This window comes from Trichomycterus rosablanca, chromosome 9 (assembly GCF_030014385.1).
Source record: "Trichomycterus rosablanca isolate fTriRos1 chromosome 9, fTriRos1.hap1, whole genome shotgun sequence".
NCBI classification, from domain to species: domain Eukaryota; kingdom Metazoa; phylum Chordata; class Actinopteri; order Siluriformes; family Trichomycteridae; genus Trichomycterus; species Trichomycterus rosablanca.
This window is the reverse complement of record NC_085996.1, coordinates 30,308,328-30,331,922: the sequence shown is the minus strand read 5'-3', so window position 1 is coordinate 30,331,922 and position 23,595 is coordinate 30,308,328. Positions and strand designations below refer to the sequence as shown.

General features: G+C 40.0%; 1 protein-coding gene across 1 annotated transcript in view; it reads right to left on the bottom strand.

The window, feature by feature from the left end:
- Positions 1-23,595, bottom strand: part of brf1b (BRF1 RNA polymerase III transcription initiation factor subunit b) — a 133,418-nt gene that overhangs the window by 34,111 nt on the left and 75,712 nt on the right. Inside the window, exons 14-17 of the mRNA XM_063002214.1 lie at positions 16,482-16,543; positions 14,444-14,525; positions 11,007-11,059; positions 8,756-9,036 (exon numbers count right to left, since the gene is read on the bottom strand). Coding sequence (XP_062858284.1) covers positions 8,756-9,036; positions 11,007-11,059; positions 14,444-14,525; positions 16,482-16,543 — 478 coding nt within the window. The remainder of the gene's footprint in view (positions 1-8,755; positions 9,037-11,006; positions 11,060-14,443; positions 14,526-16,481; positions 16,544-23,595) is intronic.

Below are 23,595 nucleotides of genomic sequence, written 5' to 3'. Positions count from 1 at the left end.
TGTTATTTACAGTGTGTTATTTACATTAAGTGTTATTTACATTGTGTTATTTACATTGTGTTATTTACATTAAGTGTTATTTACATTAAGTGTTATTTACATTGTGTTATTTACATTGTGTTATTTACATTAAGTGTTATTTACATTAAGTGTTATTTACATTAAGTGTTATTTACATTAGGCAACAGTATCAGATCGGATTACACGTTTTTTCCTTCCGATATCCAATCCAGTGATTTGGGCCAATATCAAATCAAAACCGATACAGAGTATCGGATCGGTGCCAGCCCTAGTTTTAATCAAACCAAAGCTGACAAGTATAAACACAACCGTAGTCATCTATTTTAATATCCCTTGTTCTTTTCAGGACAGTTCTTTTTAAACAGGTTTTCCTGTGATGATTCATTTGTTTAAATCTTTTGTTGTTTTTATGGCTTTTGTCATGTCTGACTAATACACAATCTTTTATAAGAATACTTATTGTGAAAGGCACCAAACGTCCCATCCGTCAGTACTGGTTCATGGCCTGGTGATAAGTAACCTCCCATCTCAGCATTCCTCAATCACCCAGTGAATCACTTGTATATTTATAAGCATGTACTGTGGAGGCTGCTGAAACCTACTACCTCCAAGTGAACAAAACAGTGTGTGGGAGTTCGTATGCACTACACTGATCGCATACAAAGAATCTGACATGCTGCAGTCTGGCTGTAAAGTAAGTACCAATTTTCTCATCATGAGTGCTGGTAACAGCTCTCGCTGTCACCAAGATGCCTTTTGTTGCATCCGGTCAGAATGGCCCAAAGCATCGGATAGAAGCAAGGATCATTCCTGCCTCCTCCTACTCCATGTCATGTCAGACTCATACACATTCTCAACAGCACCAGGAGATATAAGCCTCCTCCATTACTGGAGCAGAGTAGTCCAGGGGAGAGAGTGTGAGAGACCTCCCGCTGAGACAGCTTGTGCAATGTGCAATGTGACTGAGTCAACCTCCCTCAGCACCTAAAGAGCAGATGGAAACGCAGGGATACAAAGCTCAGAGGCTTTAAAGATGGCCTCTCAGTGCCATGGTGCTAACTGTGCAGCATGTGCTTCACCTGCTGCTGAACCAAGTCATTTTATTTCTGCTGAGCCACTGGAGAACGTGTGCTTTAAAGTGAATTAAAGAGAATTTGGCCGAAATGTTTGTTTATAGTTAAAACTAGGTTAATAAACAGTCCATCCAAATTGCAAGGACTAGCATAATCTGGCTATATTCTTTTTCTCACTGTGTCTGTGTGGGTTTCCTCCGGGAGCTCTGGTTTCCTCTCACAGTCCAAAGACATGAAAGTGAGGTGAACTGGAGATACAAAATTGTCCAGGACTGTGTTTAATATGACCTTGAGAAGTGATCAACCTTGTGTAATGAGTAACTACCGTTCCTGTCATGAATGTAACCAAAGTGTAAAACATGACATTAAAATCCTAATAGAAATTCAGGTAATGCTGAAATTCAAACCTGGATCTCAGCGGTGGTGGAGTACCATAATAAACAACTGCAAATAATCAGTTAAAACATTAAAAGATTAATGGATAAATAAAGATAAATGGATGAATGAATATTGATTGGCGGGTAAATGGGTATTGATAAATTCAATAGGTGAGTGGTTGTGTGTGTATGTGTGGATAAACATGGAGAAATATAAATAGATGGACCAAGGTAAGTGTGGTTTGTTGGTTAAAATGTTGGTGTGATGAACAGACGAACAGATGGATAGACGGATGGTTGGTTGGTTTGGTAGGATGGATGGATATATAGATAGATGGGTGGATGGATGGATGGATGGATGGATGGATGGATGGATGGATGGATGGATGGATGGATGGATGGATGGATGGATGGATGGATGGATGGATGGATAGATAGATAGATAGATAGATAGATAGATAGATAGATAGATAGATAGATAGATAGATAGATAGATAGATAGATAGATAGATAGATACATTTCTGCAAATATTTTATTATATCTTTTCATGGGACAACACTATAGACATGAAACTTGGATATAACTTAGAGTAGTCAGTGTACAACTTGTATAGCAGTGTAGATTTACTGTCTTCTGAAAATAACTCAACACACAGCCATTAATGTCTAAATGGCTGGCAACATAAGTGAGTACACCCCACAGTGAACATGTCCAAATTGTGCCCAAAGTGTCAATATTTTGTGTGACCACCATTATTATCCAGCACTGCCTTAACCCTCCTGGGCATGGAATTCACCAGAGCTGCACAGGTTGCTACTGGAATCCTCTTCCACTCCTCCATGATGACATCACGGAGCTGGTGGATGTTAGACACCTTGAACTCCTCCACCTTCCACTTGAGGATGCGCCACAGGTGCTCAATTGGGTTTAGTCCATCACCTTTACCTTCAGCTTCCTCAGCAAGGCAGTTGTCATCTTGGAGGTTGTGTTTGGGGTCGTTATCCTGTTGGAAAACTGCCATGAGGCCCAGTTTTCGAAGAGAGGGGATCATGCTCTGTTTCAGAATGTCGCAGAACATGTTGGAATTCATGTTTCCCTCAATGAACCGCAGCTCCCCAGTGCCAGCAACACTCATGCAGCCCAAGACCATGATGCTACCACCACCATGCTTGACTGTAGGCAAGATACAGTTGTCTTGGTACTTCTCAGCAGGGCGCCGCCACACATGCTGGACACCATCTGAGCCAAACAAGTTTATCTTGGTCTCGTCAGACCACAGGGCATTCCAGTAATCCATGTTCTTGGACTGCTTGTCTTCAGCAAACTGTTTGCGGGCTTTCTTGTGCGTCAGCTTCCTTCTGGGATGACGACCATGCAGACCGAGTTGATGCAGTGTGCGGCGTATGGTCTGAGCACTGACAGGCTGACCTCCCACGTCTTCAACCTCTGCAGCAATGCTGGCAGCACTCATGTGTCTATTTTTTAAAGCCAACCTCTGGATATGACGCCGAAAACGTGGACTCAACTTCTTTGGTCGACCCTGGCGAAGCCTGTTCCGAGTGGAACCTGTCCTGGAAAACCGCTGTATGACCTTGGCCACCATGCTGTAGCTCAGTTTCAGGGTGTTAGCAATTTTCTTATAGCCCAGGCCATCTTTGTGGAGAGTAACAATTCTATTTCTCACATCCTCAGAGGGTTCTTTGCCATGAGGTGCCATGTTGAATATCCAGTGGCCAGTATGAGAGAATTGTACCCAAAAAACCTAATTTAACAGCCCTGCTCCCCATTTACACCTGGGACCTTGACACATGACACCAGGGAGGGACAACGACACATTTGGGCACAATTTGGACATGTTCACTGTGGGGTGTACTCACTTATGTTGCCAGCCATTTAGACATTAATGGCTGTGTGTTGAGTTATTTTCAGAAGACAGTAAATCTACACTGCTATACAAGCTGTACACTGACTACTCTAAGTTATATCCAAGTTTCATGTCTATAGTGTTGTCCCATGAAAAGATATAATGAAATATTTGCAGAAATGTGAGGGGTGTACTCACTTTTGTGATACACTGTATATATATATATAAAGAAATGTCATTTGTATTTATTGTACTGTCTATCCGCACTGTGTTTATTCCATTGTCTTGCACTTTTTGTTCTATGTTGCACCCTGGTCCTGGAGGAATGTTTCAATATGTACTTGTATATAGCTGAAATGACAATAAAGCCTTTTTTGAACTCTTGAACTCTTGTCAGTATGGAGTCTGACTGTTAAACACTGTGTGTGGATCTGTGTGTTACTTTTCTGTGTGTGTGTGTATGCAGATATTTTCCATCAGTATAAAATAAAACTCTTCATATCACGTACTACCTACACAATATTTACATGAGGAGCGTTGATACAGCGACTGCAGCTCTGTTAATGGGTACGCTGTGCGCTTGTGTTGCTGCCGCTCCATTTTCGGTTTCATTTTCGGTTTCTCATAGCTGGATTTTCTTTTCTTTTCTTATATCCAAGTTTCATGTCTATAGTGTTGTCCCATGAAAAGATATAATGAAATATTTGCAGAAATGTGAGGGGTGTACTCACTTTAGTGATACACTGTAGATAGATAGATAGATAGATAGATAGATGGATGGATGGATGGATGGATGGATGGATGGATGGATGGATGGATGGATGGATGGATGGATGGATGGATAGATGGATAGATAGATAGATAGATAGATAGATAGATAGATAGATAGATAGATAGATAGATAGATAGATAGATAGATAGATGTTGGTTTGGATGGATGGATGGATGGATGGATGGATGGATGGATGGATGGATGGATGGATGTGGATGGATGGATGGATGGATGGATGGATGGATGGATGGATGGATAGATAGATAGATAGATAGATAGATAGATAGATAGATAGATAGATAGATAGATAGATAGATAGACATAGAAAACTTAAAAGCCACATAATCTGTAGCTGATGCCATTAATGGCAACAGAAATAAGTTACCACTAAAAACCTTCTACAGTCAACATATTATGTCCCCCTGAGAGAACTACTGACTGACAACAACATCTAACATCTAGCCATGCCTCATCAAGGGATGTCGTTCCCATCAGCAGGAAGTGGCTCCCTGAATCCTACCACCATGCATCCTACAGACTAGCAGCCCACAGCCCACTGATAAATCATATCCTTAAACAATAGCAGGCTCCATGTTGTGCAACCTGATCTACAGCCTCTGAGCTTAGGTCAAAGGCTGGTCAATAAATGACCAAATGATCCCAAAGGATAACGTCTGGCTAATGATCATGACCATAAATACATCATTGGTTAAAAAAAACACTATATGACAAAAGTATTTGGACACCAGACCAGCTTGGTAGACATCACATACATGTGATGCTATAATAACAGCCACTCTGGAAAGGCTTTAAAGTATTTCTGTGGGAATTTGTGCACATTCAGTAAAAAGAGCATTTGTATGGCTAGACACTGCAGTTTTAGAATTTGATGGCTGCAACACACTCCAAAAACTGGGACATTGGCAAAATATGAGGGAAAAGTTAGAATATTCACTTTACCTTCCACAACAAGCAGGTGAATTTATAACAAGTGAGGTTATCATAAATTTGTATAAAAGAGGATCCACTAAAGGCTCAGGCTTTGCAAGAAAAGATGGGACTTGACTTTGTAAGAGCATTCTTAATTAGCTCAATAAGTCAAGTCAAGGTCTCTGTGACAAAGACAAAAAGTATCATACAGACTGTAAAAACTAAGATTGTATGGGGGTGCATCAGTGCTCACTGAGAGGCACTGCATCTGTGTGAAGATACCATCGATACCATTAAATTCTAAATGTGTTTGTACTGATCAGTAAAAAAACCACTGGAAATCTTGTCTTTCTACTTTTAACAGTTAGAAGAAAGATGCAGGAGAATCAACAACTCACAGATTCTTCATTGTCTTTACAAAATGTCCCAATTTTTCTTAAAATAGGGTTTGTATACACTGATCAGGCATAAAATTATGACCACCTCCTTGTTTCTACACTCACTGTCCATTTTATCAGCTCCACTTTCCATATAGAAGCACTTTGTAGTTCTACAATTACTGACTGTAGTCAATCTATTTCTCTACATACCTTTTTTACCCTGCTTTTACCTGTTCTTCAATGATCAGGACCCCCACAGGACCATCATAAAGCAGGTATTATTTGGGTGGTGGATCATTCTCAGCACTGCAGTGACACTGACATGGTGGTGGTGTGTTAGTGTGTGTTGTGCTGGTATGACTGGATCAGACACAGCAGCGCTGCTGGAATGTTTAAATACCATGTCCACTCACTGTTCACTCTATCAGACACTCCTACCTAGATGTAAAGTCAGAGACGATCGCTCATCTATTGCTGCTGTTTGAGTTGGTCATCTTCTAGACCTTCATCAGTGGTCACAGGATCCACCACCCAAATAATACCTACTCTGTGGTGGTCCTGTGGGGGTCCTGATCATTGAAGAACAGGGTGAAAGGGGGCTAACAAAGCATGCAGAGAAACAGATGGACTACAGTCAGTAATTGTAGAACTACAAAGTGCTTCTATATGGTAAGTGAAGCTGATAAAATGGACAGTGAGTGTAGAAACAAGGAGGTGGTTTTAATGTTATGTCCGATCATAATTTCTTTTATTGCTGCAATATTGCAAAAACTGACAAGGACCATGTCTTAAGCCTGAAAAGAAATGATCTGTCAAAGCCATGAGGGGCATTAGAGACCACTCTGGCTAAGGCTCCTCATGACCAGGCTATAAGACGTCTGGTTACTAGGGGAGCTGCTGTAGCGATTTGGTGACAACAGAGCTCTGTTGCTATCAGCCACATGGAATGCCACTCTTGGTTGCTTGGAAATTATGGCTTGGCTGAGTGTCTGAAAGCTCCGTGTGGAATCTGCTGTCACAGGGCACAAATATCCAAACCCATAATGCTAGATGAGCTATGCTGGATAGACTGCTTTGGCTAAGGAGACGTGCCACAGCCAGTGGAAACAATGACATGAACTGTGGGAAACTGGGCATTTCCTCTCGGAAGGAAAAGTTTTGGTCTGCGAAACGCATCATGGCACTCTCTGCTCAGCTACTTTTGTGGGTACGTCTGGCAAAATGGATAAATGCAAGCTGGTGAGTAAAAAACACACATAAATCAAAGTAACTTGCTGATCTTAGACATACCAAACGATTTTCTAAATATAGACTGCAGTAAAAAAGTAGATGCATCATGCCTGATTTCCATTTTTTCACATTTTTATCACAATAACTGCTTTGGATCTTTGAATTAATTTAATATAAGTCTAAGGGGACCTAAGTTAACATTAATACAGTATACAGTTTATAAATTGCCAACTTGCCCTGTGTAAAAAGGGCACAGGGCCCCTTAGTTACTAAATGACACAAATTTATTGATCGTTGGGATCAGTTAGTCCATACACCCAAGCTTGATTACTCACAGCCTTGTTAAATGTTAACATCACTTAAATGGAACATTTTCAACAATGTAAAGTAGACTAAAGGTCATGGATTAAATCAATGATGGAATAGATTAAAAAGAACACTATTATGGGCAGTAATTATGGGCAATAATATGGGCAGTTGTTGCCTAGCAGTTAGGGTACTGGACTAGTAATCAAAAGGTCGCTGGTTCAAGTCCCACCGGGTGGCTAGAACCAGCAGAATTGGGTAGCATTTACATTTTCAGCAGACACTATTATCCAAAGCAACTTACACAATGAGCTGAACACGATGAGCAATTGAGGGTTAAGGGCCTTTGCTCAGGGACCCAACAGTGGCAACTTGGTGGTGGCAGGGCTTGAACCGGCAACCTTCTTTATACTAGTCCAGTACTTTAACCACTGAGCTATCACTGGTAGCACTGTTGCCTCACAGCAAGGAGGTCCTGGGTTCGATCCCCAGGTGGGGCGGTCCAGGTCCATTCTGTGTGGAGTTTGCATGTTCTCCCTGTGTCTGCGTGGGTTTCCTCCGGGTGCTCCGGTTTCCTCCCACAGTTCAAAGACATACAAGTGAGGTGAATTGGAGACACTAAATTGTCCACGACTGTATTCGATATAACCTTGTGAACTGATGAACCTTGTGTAACGAGTAACTGCCCTGTTTACATAGGGCAGTTGTAGCCTAGTGGTTAAGGTACTGGACTTGTAATGGAAAAATCGCTGGTTCAAGCCCCACCACTGCCAGGTTGCCACTGTTGGGCCCTTGAGCAAGGCCCTTAACCCTCAATTGCTCAGACAATATACTGTCACAGTACTGTAAGTCGCTTTGGAAAAAAGCATCTGCTAAATGCTAAAAATGTAAATGAGTAACTACCGTTTTTGTCATGAATGTAACCAAAGAGTGTAAAACATGCCATTAAAATCCTAATAAACAAACAAACAAGCCCCATCACTGCCAGATTGCCACTGCTGGGTCCTTGAGCAAGGCCCTTAACCCTCAATTGCTCAGACAATATACTGTCTCAGCACTGTAAGTCGCTTTGGATAAAAGCGTCTGCTAAATGCTGAAAATGTAAATGTAAATATTAAAATATACCAGTTCTTAAACTGGTTTTGGGAGGTGGGGGAAAAACCCACTTCAACTTTTTTTAGGTGACGCTTTATCCCGAGTACCCAGAACCACGAAGCTGTGCAGCAACAGTTCATTCTTAAACAAGAAATCAGTATTACAGACAGAACCCAAATCTGAGAAAAGGAAAAATCCCACACAAACAAAGTCCAAAAGCCTGTCTGCAAAAGATTCATTACTTCCCTCACAGCGACGTCTGGAGCCCTGGAGGACTATTAATTGGAGGAAAGGCGAGCTCAGAAAAGGCACTGCAGGGTGCCAGGTGACAGCGGTCAGAAAAGCCTGGCACAGAATTGATGAGGGGCTTTCTTTTGGTAAAAATGACTCTGAAGGTCAGCTAAAACAACAAAGAAACGACAGAACTGTATAGATGGACAAGGAAATAATAGTCCATCAAGGGCAGGGAACAACCTTTTGATCTCATCTTTTACCAGAGCTACAAAAGCACTATTTTTTAACATGTGGAACAAAAGCCCAGTTAATAGAAAAAAACTGAGTCTGAAGATGGGTAGAAAAAAGAGAAAAAAGTACTCTAGCACTAACAAGGGCCTTCAGTGAAATGAACCTGTCATTTGAACAAAATCCTAACAGCAGTGGAGCAGCTCTCTGTGTTAAAAAGGAACTCATGCTTGGTAATTCTCACCTTTTTCCCATGAGTTTGGCAGGCTTGGCTAAGCCGAGATTGCTCTGGTTGGGCTGCTTCTTGCGGCGGGTGAGCTTTTTACGTCCTGGGCCGACACCTGACACTTCCTCAGTCGGATGAGCCGGGCTGCTACAGCTGCTGCTGGCGTCTTTACTTTTGAGGTCACGCAGCACGTCATAATTGATTTTGCTGGAAATCTTTTTCTGTTCCAGCATTTTCTCGATGGCTTCTCCTGCACTGTTGGCTTGGATCGGCTCACGTCTTTTGGACGACTTTTTAGGCTGCGCACAGAGTCAGAGAATTGGATAGGTTTTTAGGAAAGGGCCTCAGAGTCATTACCTCGTTACCTCTGAGTCTTGTGGCTTCAGCAAGATGATTGGCAGTTGTGTTAGCAATACTACCTTATGAAAATAATTGATTATATATATTCATTATACACAAATATATCAATTATACAAACAATTTAAAAAATACAAATTTTTGCTAAATTGTTAATAAAAACAAAGAAATTATCTGTATTTTTTCTTTGACCTTTATTATATAGAAAGCAGCACAACAATGTTACAGTGATCATTATGTTGAATTTAAAGCTGATTGTTTAAAGCCTGGTATACTAGTCCAGGATACTCATCATAATTCACTCATATTTCTATGCATGTGTGTGCATATACACCGATCAGCAGTAACATTAAAATCACCTCCTTGTTTCTACACTCACTGTCCATTTTATCAGCTCAACTTACCATATAACTTTGTTAACCCCCTTTCATGCTGTTGTTCAATGGTCAGGACTCTCCCAGGACCACTACAGAGCAGGTATTATTTGGGTGGTGGATCATTCTCAGCACTGCAGTGACACTGACATGGTGGTGGTGTGTTAGTGTGTGTTGTGCTGGTGTGAGTGGATAAGACACAGCAGTGCTGATGGAGTTTTTAAACACCTCACTGTCACTGCTGGACTGAAAATAGTCCACCAACCAAATATACGGTATATCCAGCCAACATCGCCCCGTGGGCAGCGTCCTGTGACCGCTGATGAAGATCTAGAAGATGACCAACTCAAACAGCAGCAATAGTCTTCGTCTTTGACTTTACATCTACAAGGTGAACCAACTAGATAGGAGTGTCTAATAGAGTGGACAGTGAGTGAATACGGTATTTAAAAATTCCATCAGCATTTCTGTGTCTGATCCACTCATACCAGCACAACAAACACTAACCCACCACCACCATGTCACCTAAATAATACCTACTCTGTGGTGGTCCTGGGAGAGTCCTGACCAATGAAGAACAGCATTAAAGGGGGCTAACAAAGCATGCAGAGAAATAGATGGACTACATTCAGTAATTGTAGAACTACAACGTGCTTCTATATGGTAAGTGGAGCTGATAAAATGGACAGTGATTGGAGAAACAAGGAGGCGGTTTTAATGTTATGGCTGATCAGTGTATATATTTATTATTTATGTTTGTATGTGGGTGTGCACATGTCACAGACAGATACTTATGCACCTCTTTGCACATGTATTTGCACATTCATCTTTGCACTGTATACCAAATAAGCATCGCCATATGTACTCACAGGTCCTAGCTGTTGTAGTATGTGTTAATTTACCATTCTGTGTACATATATTATGTAGGTGAATTGGCTCTGGTTTGTTTACTGTTCATCTGTCTACTTATATATCTGGGTAAGGAAGATGAAACACTATAAAACAATATAATAAACATTTATTTTGCCACCATTTATATATTTTTTGGCATTGTGGCTAGAAGGATAGTGTGCCAAATTAATGCATATACTGACAAGACTCAATGTTTTCAAACAGAGTCTTACAATGTAATTACCTGAAAATTTAGATGTAGAGATATCATATCATATCAATTTTCCAACACTTGTTAGCAAGAATTAGAAGAAGTCAAAAGGTCTTTTAAAGCAAGTGTTATCTGATGTTTGCTATGTGCTGAGGCAGATCAAACCCTCGACAGAAGCCCTGACATCTGTATGTACTATGTGGATCAGGTATCTAGCACCTCATTAGGGGTCTGGTAACGGCTGCTGTCAGATCCAACCTGGAATAGAAAGGTTAAGTCCAAACTGCACTGCGAGTCTCGGCTGAAGCCTGAAGGGCAGCCAAATCCAAAAAGAAAGTGTAAAGCTCTCAGGAAGGAAAAGCTGGAATAAATCTGAGGAATTTAGTGTGATAGAAAGCAGAGAGAAGACCCCCGTGTCAAACCCACTTACACTCACCTTTTCTTTATAGGTGCCCTCTTCCTTCTCTTTAGCTATCCTCTCCTCTTTCTCTGAAAACACCAGAACAGTCCAATTTAGATACAAGATACAAGGAAAACGTTACTGAATTTAAATTCTCTATAAGGTCAAAAGTATGTGGACACCCTGTCTGGTTATGCTTCCAACTTTGTGGAAGAGTTTGCGGATGGCCATTTGCTGTTTCAGTCTGACTGAAGTCCTGTGCACAAAGCAGGGTTTGATGTGGAGGAACCCTGACCTCAACCCTAAAAACTTTCGAGATGAAAGGGTTGGAATCGTTGGAATCAGTTCTTCTGAATAAATGAGAACAAACTGACACATAATTCTGGCCATAAAATAAAACTTATAATAATTATAACAATTGTAAGCACTAGAACTGACTGATTATTTAAAATCATAAATATCTTTTAATTATCTTTTTTTTAAATAATTTTAGATTCTGCAGACCGTAAATATGTCTCTATTTTATTTTCATTTTTTTTTTTTTTCTATTTTATTTATGCATTTTCTCCCAAGTTTAGCATAGTCAATTTGTCTTCCGCTGCTGGGGGATCCCTGATTGCAGTCGAGGTGGGTATATTGCTGCTCACGCCTCCTCCAACCCGAGCGCAGCCCTTAGCGGAACCCTTTTTCACCTCTGCACTCTGCACAGACACCTCTATATCTGCCAATCAGGGTCCTTACACAGAGTTTGAAGATTCCACCCACATAGTCCGGTCATCCCGCCCTAGCAGAACCATGTCTGCTGCAGGCACTGCCAATTATGCCCGCTAGATGGCGCCCAGTCCACCGGTGGCAACGCCGAGATTCGAATCTCAGCAGTGCTATCAGCTGGACTCGCATCTGCACAAACATGATTGGCTGTGTCTGTAAGGGTGGCTAACAGCCTAGCCATTGGGAGTGCACTATTAGTGCTGGTCTCATACCCATATAAAAATAAGAAGAATTGCGTCAGGAAGGGCATCCGCCGACCCCTAAAATGATACAGAAATTAGCAGATGCAGGTGACTGTATACTTGGTGTGTATATATTTTCTATTTTAACTTATGCATGCTTAACATGGAAAAAATACTCTCAGCTCTAGAATTATTCACAGCCCTGGTAAAAAAAGATGAATAAGTCTGTGTGGATTAGCTTTTTTTTTTTTTTTTTTTTTGTCAACTGCTTTTTTTAGTTAGGCTCATAGAATTGTTACTTACTTACTGTTCCACAAGGAAACACTGGGCACAAGACAAGAATACCCTGGATAAGGCATTCATCTGAATAGGGCTTTTCTAACCAAACAATGTCACACTTGTTGCACCATTTGCATTTTTTTATTTTTATTTATTTATTTTGTGTGTGTGTGTGTGTGTGTGGACTTCCTTGACACTGCTTCATATGGGCTCTTTTATTCCTAGTAAACTTTTCTCTTCAGCTCAGCTCACAGCTTTTTATGGGGTTTAGGTCAGGAGACTGAAATGGCTAGGGCAGACGCTTAACTCTGCAGACAGTAAACATTTAATGGGGCTTAATGAAAGTCTCCTTATACCTCACAAGGGCTGGTTTAGAAGGGCTGGTTTAGTATTGGAAGCGATGCAGTTACACACCAGGACAGGACACCAATCCATCAAGGGTGGCAACTAAATGTAGATTTAATACTTTGGTGACAACTAAAATGCTACCATCTGCAAACTACAGTCATGCTCGCTCTGACAGGTTTAACACAGGTTTAACTCAGATGGTTGTAAACTTCATAAATACTTAATACTCATAATTAAATGTAATGATCTAACAGTGGCTACAATTAATTTTAGCCATAAAGCTATTTTCAGAGTCATTACCCTAATTATGGAAGTCAATACGCTGTTTTGGTAAACTTGTTGATAAATGACTGGCCTCTGTGTCACCTCATATTTATAACAGTTAAAAAATGGATGAAATGATCACTTGAGAGTTCCTAAGCACTTAGGTAAAAATTACAAAGCAATGCATAAACTGGAACATGCATTACTTTAATTTTGCTTAATTTGTTGTCTAGGGATGTTGTAAAATAAAAATTTTTATTTAATATTTGATTTTAACATTTAATTTGTAATTAAATGTTTAAAAGGTCTTTTATTTTTTGATTAATTTTAGGTTACTTTATTTAAAAGTGTACAATTGTAACAATTGGGCCAAGACGTGACAATAGTAGCGGACACACACACAGGTATGATTTCAAGATATTTAATAATCACAAAAGAAAAAACAAGGGTACACAAGACAAGACCAGACACAAACACACAACCTAAGCTAAATGCTAATGCTAACACTAATCTAAAATACATGAGCACTGCTAAAGCTAAACTATGCTACACTAACGCTAATCTAAACACACAAGAAACCTGACTAAACTATACTAGACCCTACGCTAAGGCTAAACAGGATCTTAAACAAACAAGACTAGCACTACGCATGAACTAGACAAGAGCATGGACCATAGCAGACCATAGCACACCATAGCAAAATAGTCTCCCCTGACTGATCCACAGTTGCTTTCTTAAATCCTATGAGCAGTATCCCTAAAACAAGGTGCAGCTGTGGATAATTGGCTGTGAACCAATCATGACAAGGGAGCGTTGACTTGACCACCTAAACAAACCACCTCTAACATGTGCTCCTGGAGAGCGGGCATGGCACGTACACTTGGCTCCAGGAGCACAAAGAGTCTGTAGACATGGTCTCTACTTTCTGATGAAATGGGAGAAATGTACTGAATGTAGCGGAGAAAACGTAAAACTAAAGTATCGATCCCATCACACTAGAATCGAGCTGATACCAATACCAACGTTGTTATCGATAATATTGATATTTGGATCAATCCGCACACCATTACACGGCATTAACATCCCGGATAAGGAAGCCAATCCATCGCAGTGCCTCTGCCAGTCTGAACAAGATGTAAATTCATTGTGTGGCATCACAAACTAATACACTGACTCATTTACACCAAGAAGCAATTAAAAGTAGCCACATGTTGCAAGTATTTGGAAGGTAAACAGAAACTAGAGTAGCTCAAGAAAATCCATGTGGACATATGAGCATGAGAAATTGCTCAATGTATCAGTGGATCAAACCTATCACTAGGATCCATGCTCCTGTGCAGCACCCACTCTACCAGAGGCATCACTGTGACCCTAAATATTTTAAGCAGCTAAATGCCCTAAATTTAAATGCAGCTAAATTTAAATTCAGCTCTAGTAGAACAGTTCAGGTAATCTTTGTTATCAAATGAGTTTTTAAGCAGCAAATCCACTCAGCTCATTAAGCTCTATTTTTGTCTTAGGCTTTTTCTTCATCAGGCCTCACACCTGCTGGGCTGAGAGCCATCTGCGGTGCATGAGCCGAGTGTGTGTTAATGAGTGTGTTAAACTAATCTCTCTCTGTTCTTTTACCTTTTTGTTCCCTCAGATACTCCTCATTCTGCTTCATCCACAGTTCTGTCTTCACCTCCACCTCCTTCTCATTCAGGATGTACTGCACACAGGAGACCAGAGCTGATAAGAAATAACACTACACGGATACACTGCTATAGCTCGAATTCTAATCAGAGCCAATCACTTGACTGAAGAATGAATAACTTGAACAGATATACCTGTTTATGATTTTTTAGGTTAACCAGAATTGACATAAAACACAACAGTGGTCTTTCATCGTTACAACTCATGTATGTATGTATGTATGTATGTATGTATGTATGTATGTATGTATGTATGTATGTATGTATGTATGTATGTATGTATGTATGTATGTATGTATGTATGTATGTATGTATGTATGTATGTATGTATGTATGTATGTATGTATGTATGTATGTATGTATGTATGTATGTATGTATGTATGTATGTATGTATGTATGTATGTATGTATGTATGTATGTACACTGATCAGCCATAACATTAAAACCACTCACTGTCCATTTTATCAGCTCCACTTACCATATAGAAGCACTTTGTAGTTCTACACTTACTGACTGTAGTCATCAATCTGTTTCTCTACATGCTTTGTTAGCCCCTGTTCATGCTGTTCTTCAATGGTCAGGACCCCCACAGGACCACTACAGAGTAGGTATTATTTGGGTGGTGGATCATTCTCAGCACTGCAGTGACACTGACATGGTGGTGGTGTGTTAGTGTGTGTTGTGCTGGTATGAGTGGATCAGACACAGCAGTGCTGATGGAGTTTTTAAACACCTCACTGTCAGTGCTGACCTTAGAATAGCCCACCAACCAAAAATATCCAGCCAACATCGCCCCGTGGGCAGCGTCCTGTGACCACTGATGAAGGTCTAGAAGATGACCAACTCAAACAGCAGCAATAGATGAGCGATCGTCTCTGACTTTACATCTACAAGGTGGACCAACTAGGTAGGAGTGTCTAATAAAGTGGACAGTGAGTGGACACGGTATTTAAAAACTCCAGTGTCTGATCCACTCATACCAGCACAACACACACTAACACACCACCACCATGTCAGTGTCACTGCAGTGCTGAGAATGATCCACCACCTAAATAATACCTGCTCTGTGGTGGTCCTGTGGGGTACTGACCATTGAAGAACAGGGTGAAAGCAGGCTAAAAAGGTATGCAGAGAAACAGATGGACTACAGTCAGTAATTGTAGAACTACAAAGTGCTCCTATATGGTAAGTGGAGCTGATAAAATGGACAGTGAGTGGTTTTAATGTTATGGCTGATCGGTGTATGTATGTATGTATGTATGTATGTATTATCATTTAAGAATCAGCAACAATGTGCACATTCACATTCACGATTACATGCTTGTATAACCTCTAGATTGAACTACTGCAACATGTTGTAGTTTCTTCAATCTGCTGCACCTCACATTCTTACAAGAAAAAAAGTCATTATATATGACAAATAGAAGCGTTCCATCTGCCTTAGATTATCTTATCTTATCTTATCTTATCTCCTGAAGCAGTACAGCCCATTCTGATTACTACATTCAGTCAAGCAGACCTTTAAAAACCTTCAAAAATCTAATCCTGTACAGCTGGCTACATTTATACCTTGCCCCTAAATTAATAATAATAATAATACATGGTAAGAAATTACACTCACTATTATTTTTTAATTAAATTTTTCAAACATAAAAAACATTAATTGTTTGTTGTTGGTATAGTCCCAAGAAACTAAAAAATGCAAAGTAATTTTTAAACATTAATTTCTTAGTGAGACCATTAAAGGTTTAGGCTAATTAAATATGATAATTAAATATAAAATGTTCATGATCACTTGGGCACTGTGTAGTCTAATTGCATTACAACATATGTAGGTTATTTGCTTAGCAAACCTAAATCCTGTTACAATCTGCCCTGGTAAAAAGTTCTAATTAAGACTAGAATTTCACAACTGTTTACTTTTATTTATGTAATCCAGACCTACGTGTCATAAAGAAGATTAAACTTGTACCTTTTCAATCTCATCCTCATCTATGCCTTCCAGATCAAGCTCACCATTGTCTGAGGCTTCCTCTGCAGACACAAGAAGATAAAAGCAAAGACAAGTAAATAACCTGAAAAAACACTGCCTGACCTTAGTCCTTTGAAGCAAGAGTGACCTTTCCCTTTTATAAAGCACAAGTGAAAGGTGTCTTCAGGCAGCTAACAGATGACATTTATAAAAAGAATACAAAAATTGATTGTCCTGTTTTCTGGGCAAGCATTCCTATTAACCCAGCCAACACGCTGCAGCATGATATAGTGATTATCATCATAATTCAGTTCAGCAGCTTCTTCTTAAATGAAACAGAGGATCATCTGCCTGCTTGACCGGAGGCCGGAGACAGGACAAAGGAAAGATTTCCAGTACTAATTGGAATTCCAGTTCAGTGAGAGACAAGATTTTGTTTGTAAAGATCTGTCAATTCAACGTTCCACATGCAAGCTTTTTTTGCTGTCTAAGAAACAGCAGTAGCTTATTAGTAACAAGTAAATCCTTTAAACCAAATACTTTTCCAAGCTGTACTGATAACTCATATATTTACACAAAAAAAGGAATGTTCAGGACAAACCCACACCAACATTTTAAAGTACATTATTAAAGTACACAGTTAAATAAATGAACATGCATTTTGTCTTACATGTGCATTTGTGAATTCTGTATTAGTGTCTGATTAACGTTTAGTATTATGTGAGAAAAACAGGGACATCAATAATCAACCAGTTAACCAATCACAGACAAAAAAGTCATTGTTCAGTTAAAGTGAGCAGTTAAACATGATTTAAAATTCATTTCAAACAGCTAATGCTTGATTCCACCTAGGAGCAGAGCTACAGTCTGTACCAAGAAATGTATTTATTTATTAGGATTTTAACGTCATGTTTTACACACTTTGGTTACATTCATGACAGGACAGGTAGTTACTGGTTACACAAGATTCATCAGTTTTTAATGTCAAACACAGTTCTGGACAGTTCTGAATCTCCAATTTACATTTATATTTTACATTTTTGGCATTTAGCAGACGCTTTCAACCAAAGCGACTTACAGTTGTAACAATCACAAACAATGAATAGAATGGACCACCTTTATTTGTTATACAGTATATACATACAGTACAATGAAATTCTTCTTCCACATATCCTAGCTCATTTGTAAGCTGGGGTCAAAGCCACTGTATGGCACCCCTTGAGCCGAGAGGATTAAGGACCTTGCTCAAGGACCCAACAGTGGCTGCATGGCAGTGTCAGGATTCGAACACACAACCTTTCAATGGATAGCCCGAAGCTCTAGCCTGTTTGCATTAGTATGGAGTCTGACTCATGTTAAACTGTGTACATGTGGATGTGTATGTAATGTGTTTTTGTTTTGTTAGCAAAATGATGTGGATATTTTGCATCATGTTGCAATATAAAAGTAAAACTCTTCTTATCATTGTACAGTATAATAACCACATTGATGTCTGGAAAAGATTTAATATACCGAATGCATCTTTATTATTTGATTAACATGTTTAGTTTGCACTGGTAATAACTGTTCGCTTCCCACTTTGTGTAAAATCTACATACTGAATGCTGAACTGGTTCTGTTTACTGTTTTACATTACTGATACGTTTGCTATATTACACAGTTAGTAAATTAATAAAGCATTTGTGAATAGTTTAGATAAAACTCAGTGATGTTTTTATTTTTTTGATGGGCCGCTATCAGCTTGTCCGTTATCAGTTAATCATTGGCTAACGGATGCTTGGTGATCGGGTAAAATAATTTGGCAAAATTTGCATCCCTAAACAGCACAACTCAAAGGTAAATCCCCCAAAACACAACATACAATTATAAATCTCACTATTGAGGCAGATACTGGCTTAAATGCCACTGATTTTGTAGTGTAGCACCCTAATTTCTCAACTATCATCTAAATTGCTAGGTTAGTAATCAGATTGCATTGAATTCACTTTCTTATCTGATCCACTAAAATCATGCTTCGTCTTCAGTTACTATGCATGTCCACTATGCATGTTAAAGTGTAAAGATTTCAGTGGGCATAAAGGATGGTTTATGTTAGATCTTTCTTCATACAGTGCCTTGCAAAAGTATTCAGCCCCCTTGAACTTTTCAACCTTTTGCCACATTTCAGGCTTCAAACATAACGATATGAAATTGTAATTTTTTGTGAAGAATCAACAACAAGTGGGACACAATCGTGAAGTGGAACGAAATTTATTGGATATTTTAAATTTTTTTTAGAAATAAAAAACTGAAAAGTGGGGCGTGCAATATTATTCAGCCCCCTTGCGTTAATACTTTGTAGCGCCACCTTTTGCTGCGATTACAGCTGCAAGTCGCTTGGGGTATGTCTCTATTAGTTTTGCACATCGAGAGACAGAAATTTTTGCCCATTCTTCCTTGCAAAACAGCTCGAGCTCAGTGAGGTTGGATGGAGAGCGTTTGTGAACAGCAGTTTTCAGCTCTTTCCACAGATTCTCGATGGGATTCAGGTCTGGACTTTGACTTGGCCATTCTAACACCTGGATACGTTTATTTGTGAACCATTCCATTGTAGATTTTGCTTTATGTTTTGGTTCATTGTCTTGTTGGAAGATAAATCTCCGTCCCAGTCTCAGGTCTTTTGCAGACTGCAACAGGTTTTCTTCCAGAATGGTCCTGTGTTTGGCTCCATCCATCTTCCCATCAATTTTAACCATCTTCCCTGTCCCTGCTGAAGAAAAGCAGGCCCAAACCATGATGCTGCCACCACCATGTTTGACAGTGGGGATGGTGTGTTCAGGGTGATGAGCTGTGTTGCTTTTACGCCAAACATAACGTTTTGCATTGTGGCCAAAAAGTTCGATTTTGGTTTCATCTGACCAGAGCACCTTCTTCCACATGTTTGGTGTGTCTCCCAGGTGACTTTTTATAGATATCTTTGAGAAATGGCTTTCTTCTTGCCACTCTTCCATAAAGGCCAGATTTGTGCAGTGTACGACTAATTGTGTCCTATGGACAGATTCTCCCACCTCAGCTGTAGATCTCTGCAGTTCATTGAGAGTGATCATGGGCCTCTTGGCTGCATCTCTGATCAGTCTTCTCCTTGTTTGAGCTGAAAGTTTAGAGGGACGGCCGGGTCTTGGTAGATTTGCAGTGGTCTGATACTCCTTCCATTTCAATATGATCGCTTGCACAGTGCTCCTTGAGATGTTTAAAGCTTGGGAAATCTTTTTGCATCCAAATCCGGCTTTAAACTTCTCCACAACAGTATCTCGGACCTGCCTGGTGTGTTCCTTGGTCTTCATGATGCTCTCTGCGCTTTAAACAGAACTCTGAGACTGTCACAGAGCAGGTGCATTTATACGGAGACTTGATTACACACAGGTGGATTCTATTTATCACCATCAGTCATTTAGGTCAACATTGGATCATTCAGAGATCCTCACTAAACTTCTGGAGTGAGTTTGCTGCACTGAAAGTAAAGGGGCTGAATAATATTGCACGCCCCACTTTTTAGTTTTTTATTTCTAAAAAAAGTTTAAAATATCCAATAAATTTCGTTCCACTTCACGATTGTGTCCCACTTGTTGTTGATTCTTCACAAAAAATTACAATTTCATATCGTTATGTTTGAAGCCTGAAATGTGGCAAAAGGTTGAAAAGTTCAAGGGGGCTGAATACTTTTGCAAGGCACTGTATGTTGGTACCACACCATAAAACAATCGGATAAATTGGATGACCTGGATTTGAGAATCAGTTTGATTCTGTTTGGAGAGCATAAAGCTCAGGGGGAATAGGAGGCAGCAGAGGTAATACTGAAGAGCCAACAAAACAACAAACATACGGATCTAAGAGGATATAATAAAAGACAAGCATGATAAGATCACAAGAAAAGACAAATTTGACAAAACACTGTTCTGTGCCAATCACAAGGTGGTGTTCTCAACTTATGTATCATCTCCTACAAAGAGCATTTTTTCAAAGCATTATTTTAACATAAAGTACTGCTGAGTGACACAAATGAACAGTGACACTCGAGAAAATGCTTGTAACAGCCTACAAGTGTATTACTTAAAAAAAAAGAAATAAATAAAGCACTTAACTGCAGGGTTTTAAATATGAAAAAATGTATTTGTTCGCTCTCTAACACCGCACTATCCCATTCAGGGTCGCCCCAGACAGGTTGCCAGTCCATCACAGGGCAAACACACACACATTCACACACACCTAGGGGAACTTAAGTATCTTCAATTAACCTGACTGCATGTCTTTGGCCTGTCGGAGGAAACCGGAGCTTCCAGGGGAAACCCATACAGACACGGGGAGAACATGCAAACTCCACACAGAAAAGACCTGGACCACTCCACCTGGGAATGAAACCCAGGACCTTCTTGATGTGAGGCGACAGTGCTACCCACCAAGCCACCCCAATGTTGCTCACATTAAATATTGATCATACAATTTACATGTGTAACATGTATACGCTACACCTACCAAAAGATGAACTGTGGGTATACAAATACTGACTGTAGCCCATCTGTTGCTCTGTACATCATTTATCAATTAAACAGGCCCTGTATAGGACTTTAACTAACCAGATGATGTTTGGGTGGTGGATCATTATCAGTTTTTACACACTTTGGTTACATTCATAACAGGACAGGTAATTACTGGTTACACAAGATTCATCACTTCAAATCTTTAATGTCAAACAGTCATGGACACTTTCGTATCTCTAATTCACCTCACTTGCATGTCTTTGGACTGTGGGAGGAAACCGGAGCTCCTGGAGGAAATCCACGATGAAAAAATGTATTTGTTCGTTCTCTAACACCGCACTATCCCATTCAGGGTCGCCCCAGACAGGTTGCCAGTCCATCACAGGGCAAACACACACACACATTCACACACACCTAGGGGAACTCAAGTATCTTCAATTAACCTGACTGCATGTCTTTGGCCTGTCGGAGGAAACCGGAGCTCCCAGGGGAAACCCATACAGACACGGGGAGAACATGCAAACTCCACACAGAAAAGACCTGGACCGCTCCACCTGGGAAATGAACTCAGACCTTCTGGATGTGAGGCGACAGTGCTACCCACCAAGCCACCCCAATTTTGCTCACATTAAATATTGATCATACAATATAAGAAATACTGTGGATTTTTTAAACTGTTTACATACTGTAACATGTATACGCTACATCTATCAAAAGGTCAACTGTGGGTATACAAATACTGACTGTAGCCCATCTGTTGCTTTGTACATTATTTATCAATTAAACAGGCCCTGTATAGGACTTTAACTAAGCAGAAGATGCTTGGGTGGTGGATCATTATCAGCAGTGCAATGATGCTAAAATGATGATGATGTGCTGATGCGTATTGTTCTATAGATACTGAAGGGATAGTGGTAGCCTAGTGGGTAGTGCTTTGGGCTATCAACTGAAAGGTTGAGAGTTTGAATCCCAGCTCGGCTATGCAGCCACTGTTGGGCTCTTGAGCAAGGCCCTTAACCCTCTCTGCTCCAGGGGTGCCGTTCAATGGCTGACCCTCCGCCCTGACCCCAGCTTCCAAACAAGCTAGGATATGTGAAGAAAGAATTTCAATTTACTGTATGTCTGTTTATGTATATATGACAAATAAAGTGGCCTCTTTATTAGTAACACACCCTGAAAGCACTCACTATAGGTGTACAGAGACGAGAGCTATTTTCTTCTAGTGAACAATGTGTGTTAATCTTCCCTTAGTCTTTTATCTGTGGACACTTTCTGATCCCAGGATTTAAAATACGCCTGCTACACTACAGTAAGAACACTCACTACCATGTCATAATCACATCAGCATCATTATACAGTTCAAATAACTGCTTTCTGCATTTCACCTACTGTTTCAACTGTTTCAGAATGGGGTTGTGTATGGCAAGAATAAATATTATCGTGCGGTTAGATTGTTATTTTCCATTTTAAACATATCATTAGTGAGCAATAGCAAAAACAGCAGCCTTACTCAAATGGCATTTTTAAATAAATACATACATATTTTATATTAGCGGCATTTATCCAAAACGACTTACAATTATCACTAAATACAACTGCAGCAACTGAGGGTTAAGAGCCTTGCTCAGTGGTCCAACAGTGGCAACTTGGCGGGGCTTGAACCATACGATTACTAGTCCAGTACCCTAACAGCTGAGCAACCACTCATTAGCCAATTAAATAATGGAAACGATTAACCATGTACCACTCATTAATATGATAAATAATTCATCCATTGATTCATTGTCTGTGTTACCACTGCTTTAAGGTCAAACACCCCGGACCAAGGACGAACCCACACACACACACATACACACACCTAGGGCAAATTTAGTATCTCCAATTAACCCGACTGCTTGTCTTTGGACTGTGGGAGGAAGACCACACCAACACAGAAAGAACATAGAAACTTCACACAGAAATAGACCCAGACTTCTCCACCAAACCCAGACTCCTCTTGCTGTGGGGTGACAGTGCTACCCACTGAGTCACCTTGCCACCCCATGCTGAATACCGCTAAGATAAACTCATTAATCAAAGCTGATTTTCATTACAGCAAGCCACATCCAGGCTAATGTCTTAACTTCACGAATACATTTCTCATTCCTCTGTAAGTATTCCACTTTTAGTGACAGGGAAACGATCCTCTGTGATAATTAAGAGCAGAGAGAGAAGCACTGAGGGGGCCAACCTGCAATATTGCTGTGAATTAGATGAGCCTCCGCGGATCAGGACCTCTGCAGATGTTCATTAGCCAAACTGAGCCCTGCCTTTACCGTGACACCACAGTGCACACGCACACACACACGCACACACACATACATTCTAGCAATCATTTCTTATGTGGAGTCTTAACTCATTTCAAGCTTAATTTGTATTAAAAGGGATTCTGGGATTACAAAATATTGTTTACAATTCGGGACGGCAATGATTAACCGGTTAATCAATAACCAACAAAGAAATCATTGTCTGATTCATGCTGTCGGTCAATTTACAATTCATTTCCAACAGCTGCTGATTGAATTGCATTTGGAAATTTTTATTTTAATTAATTTTCA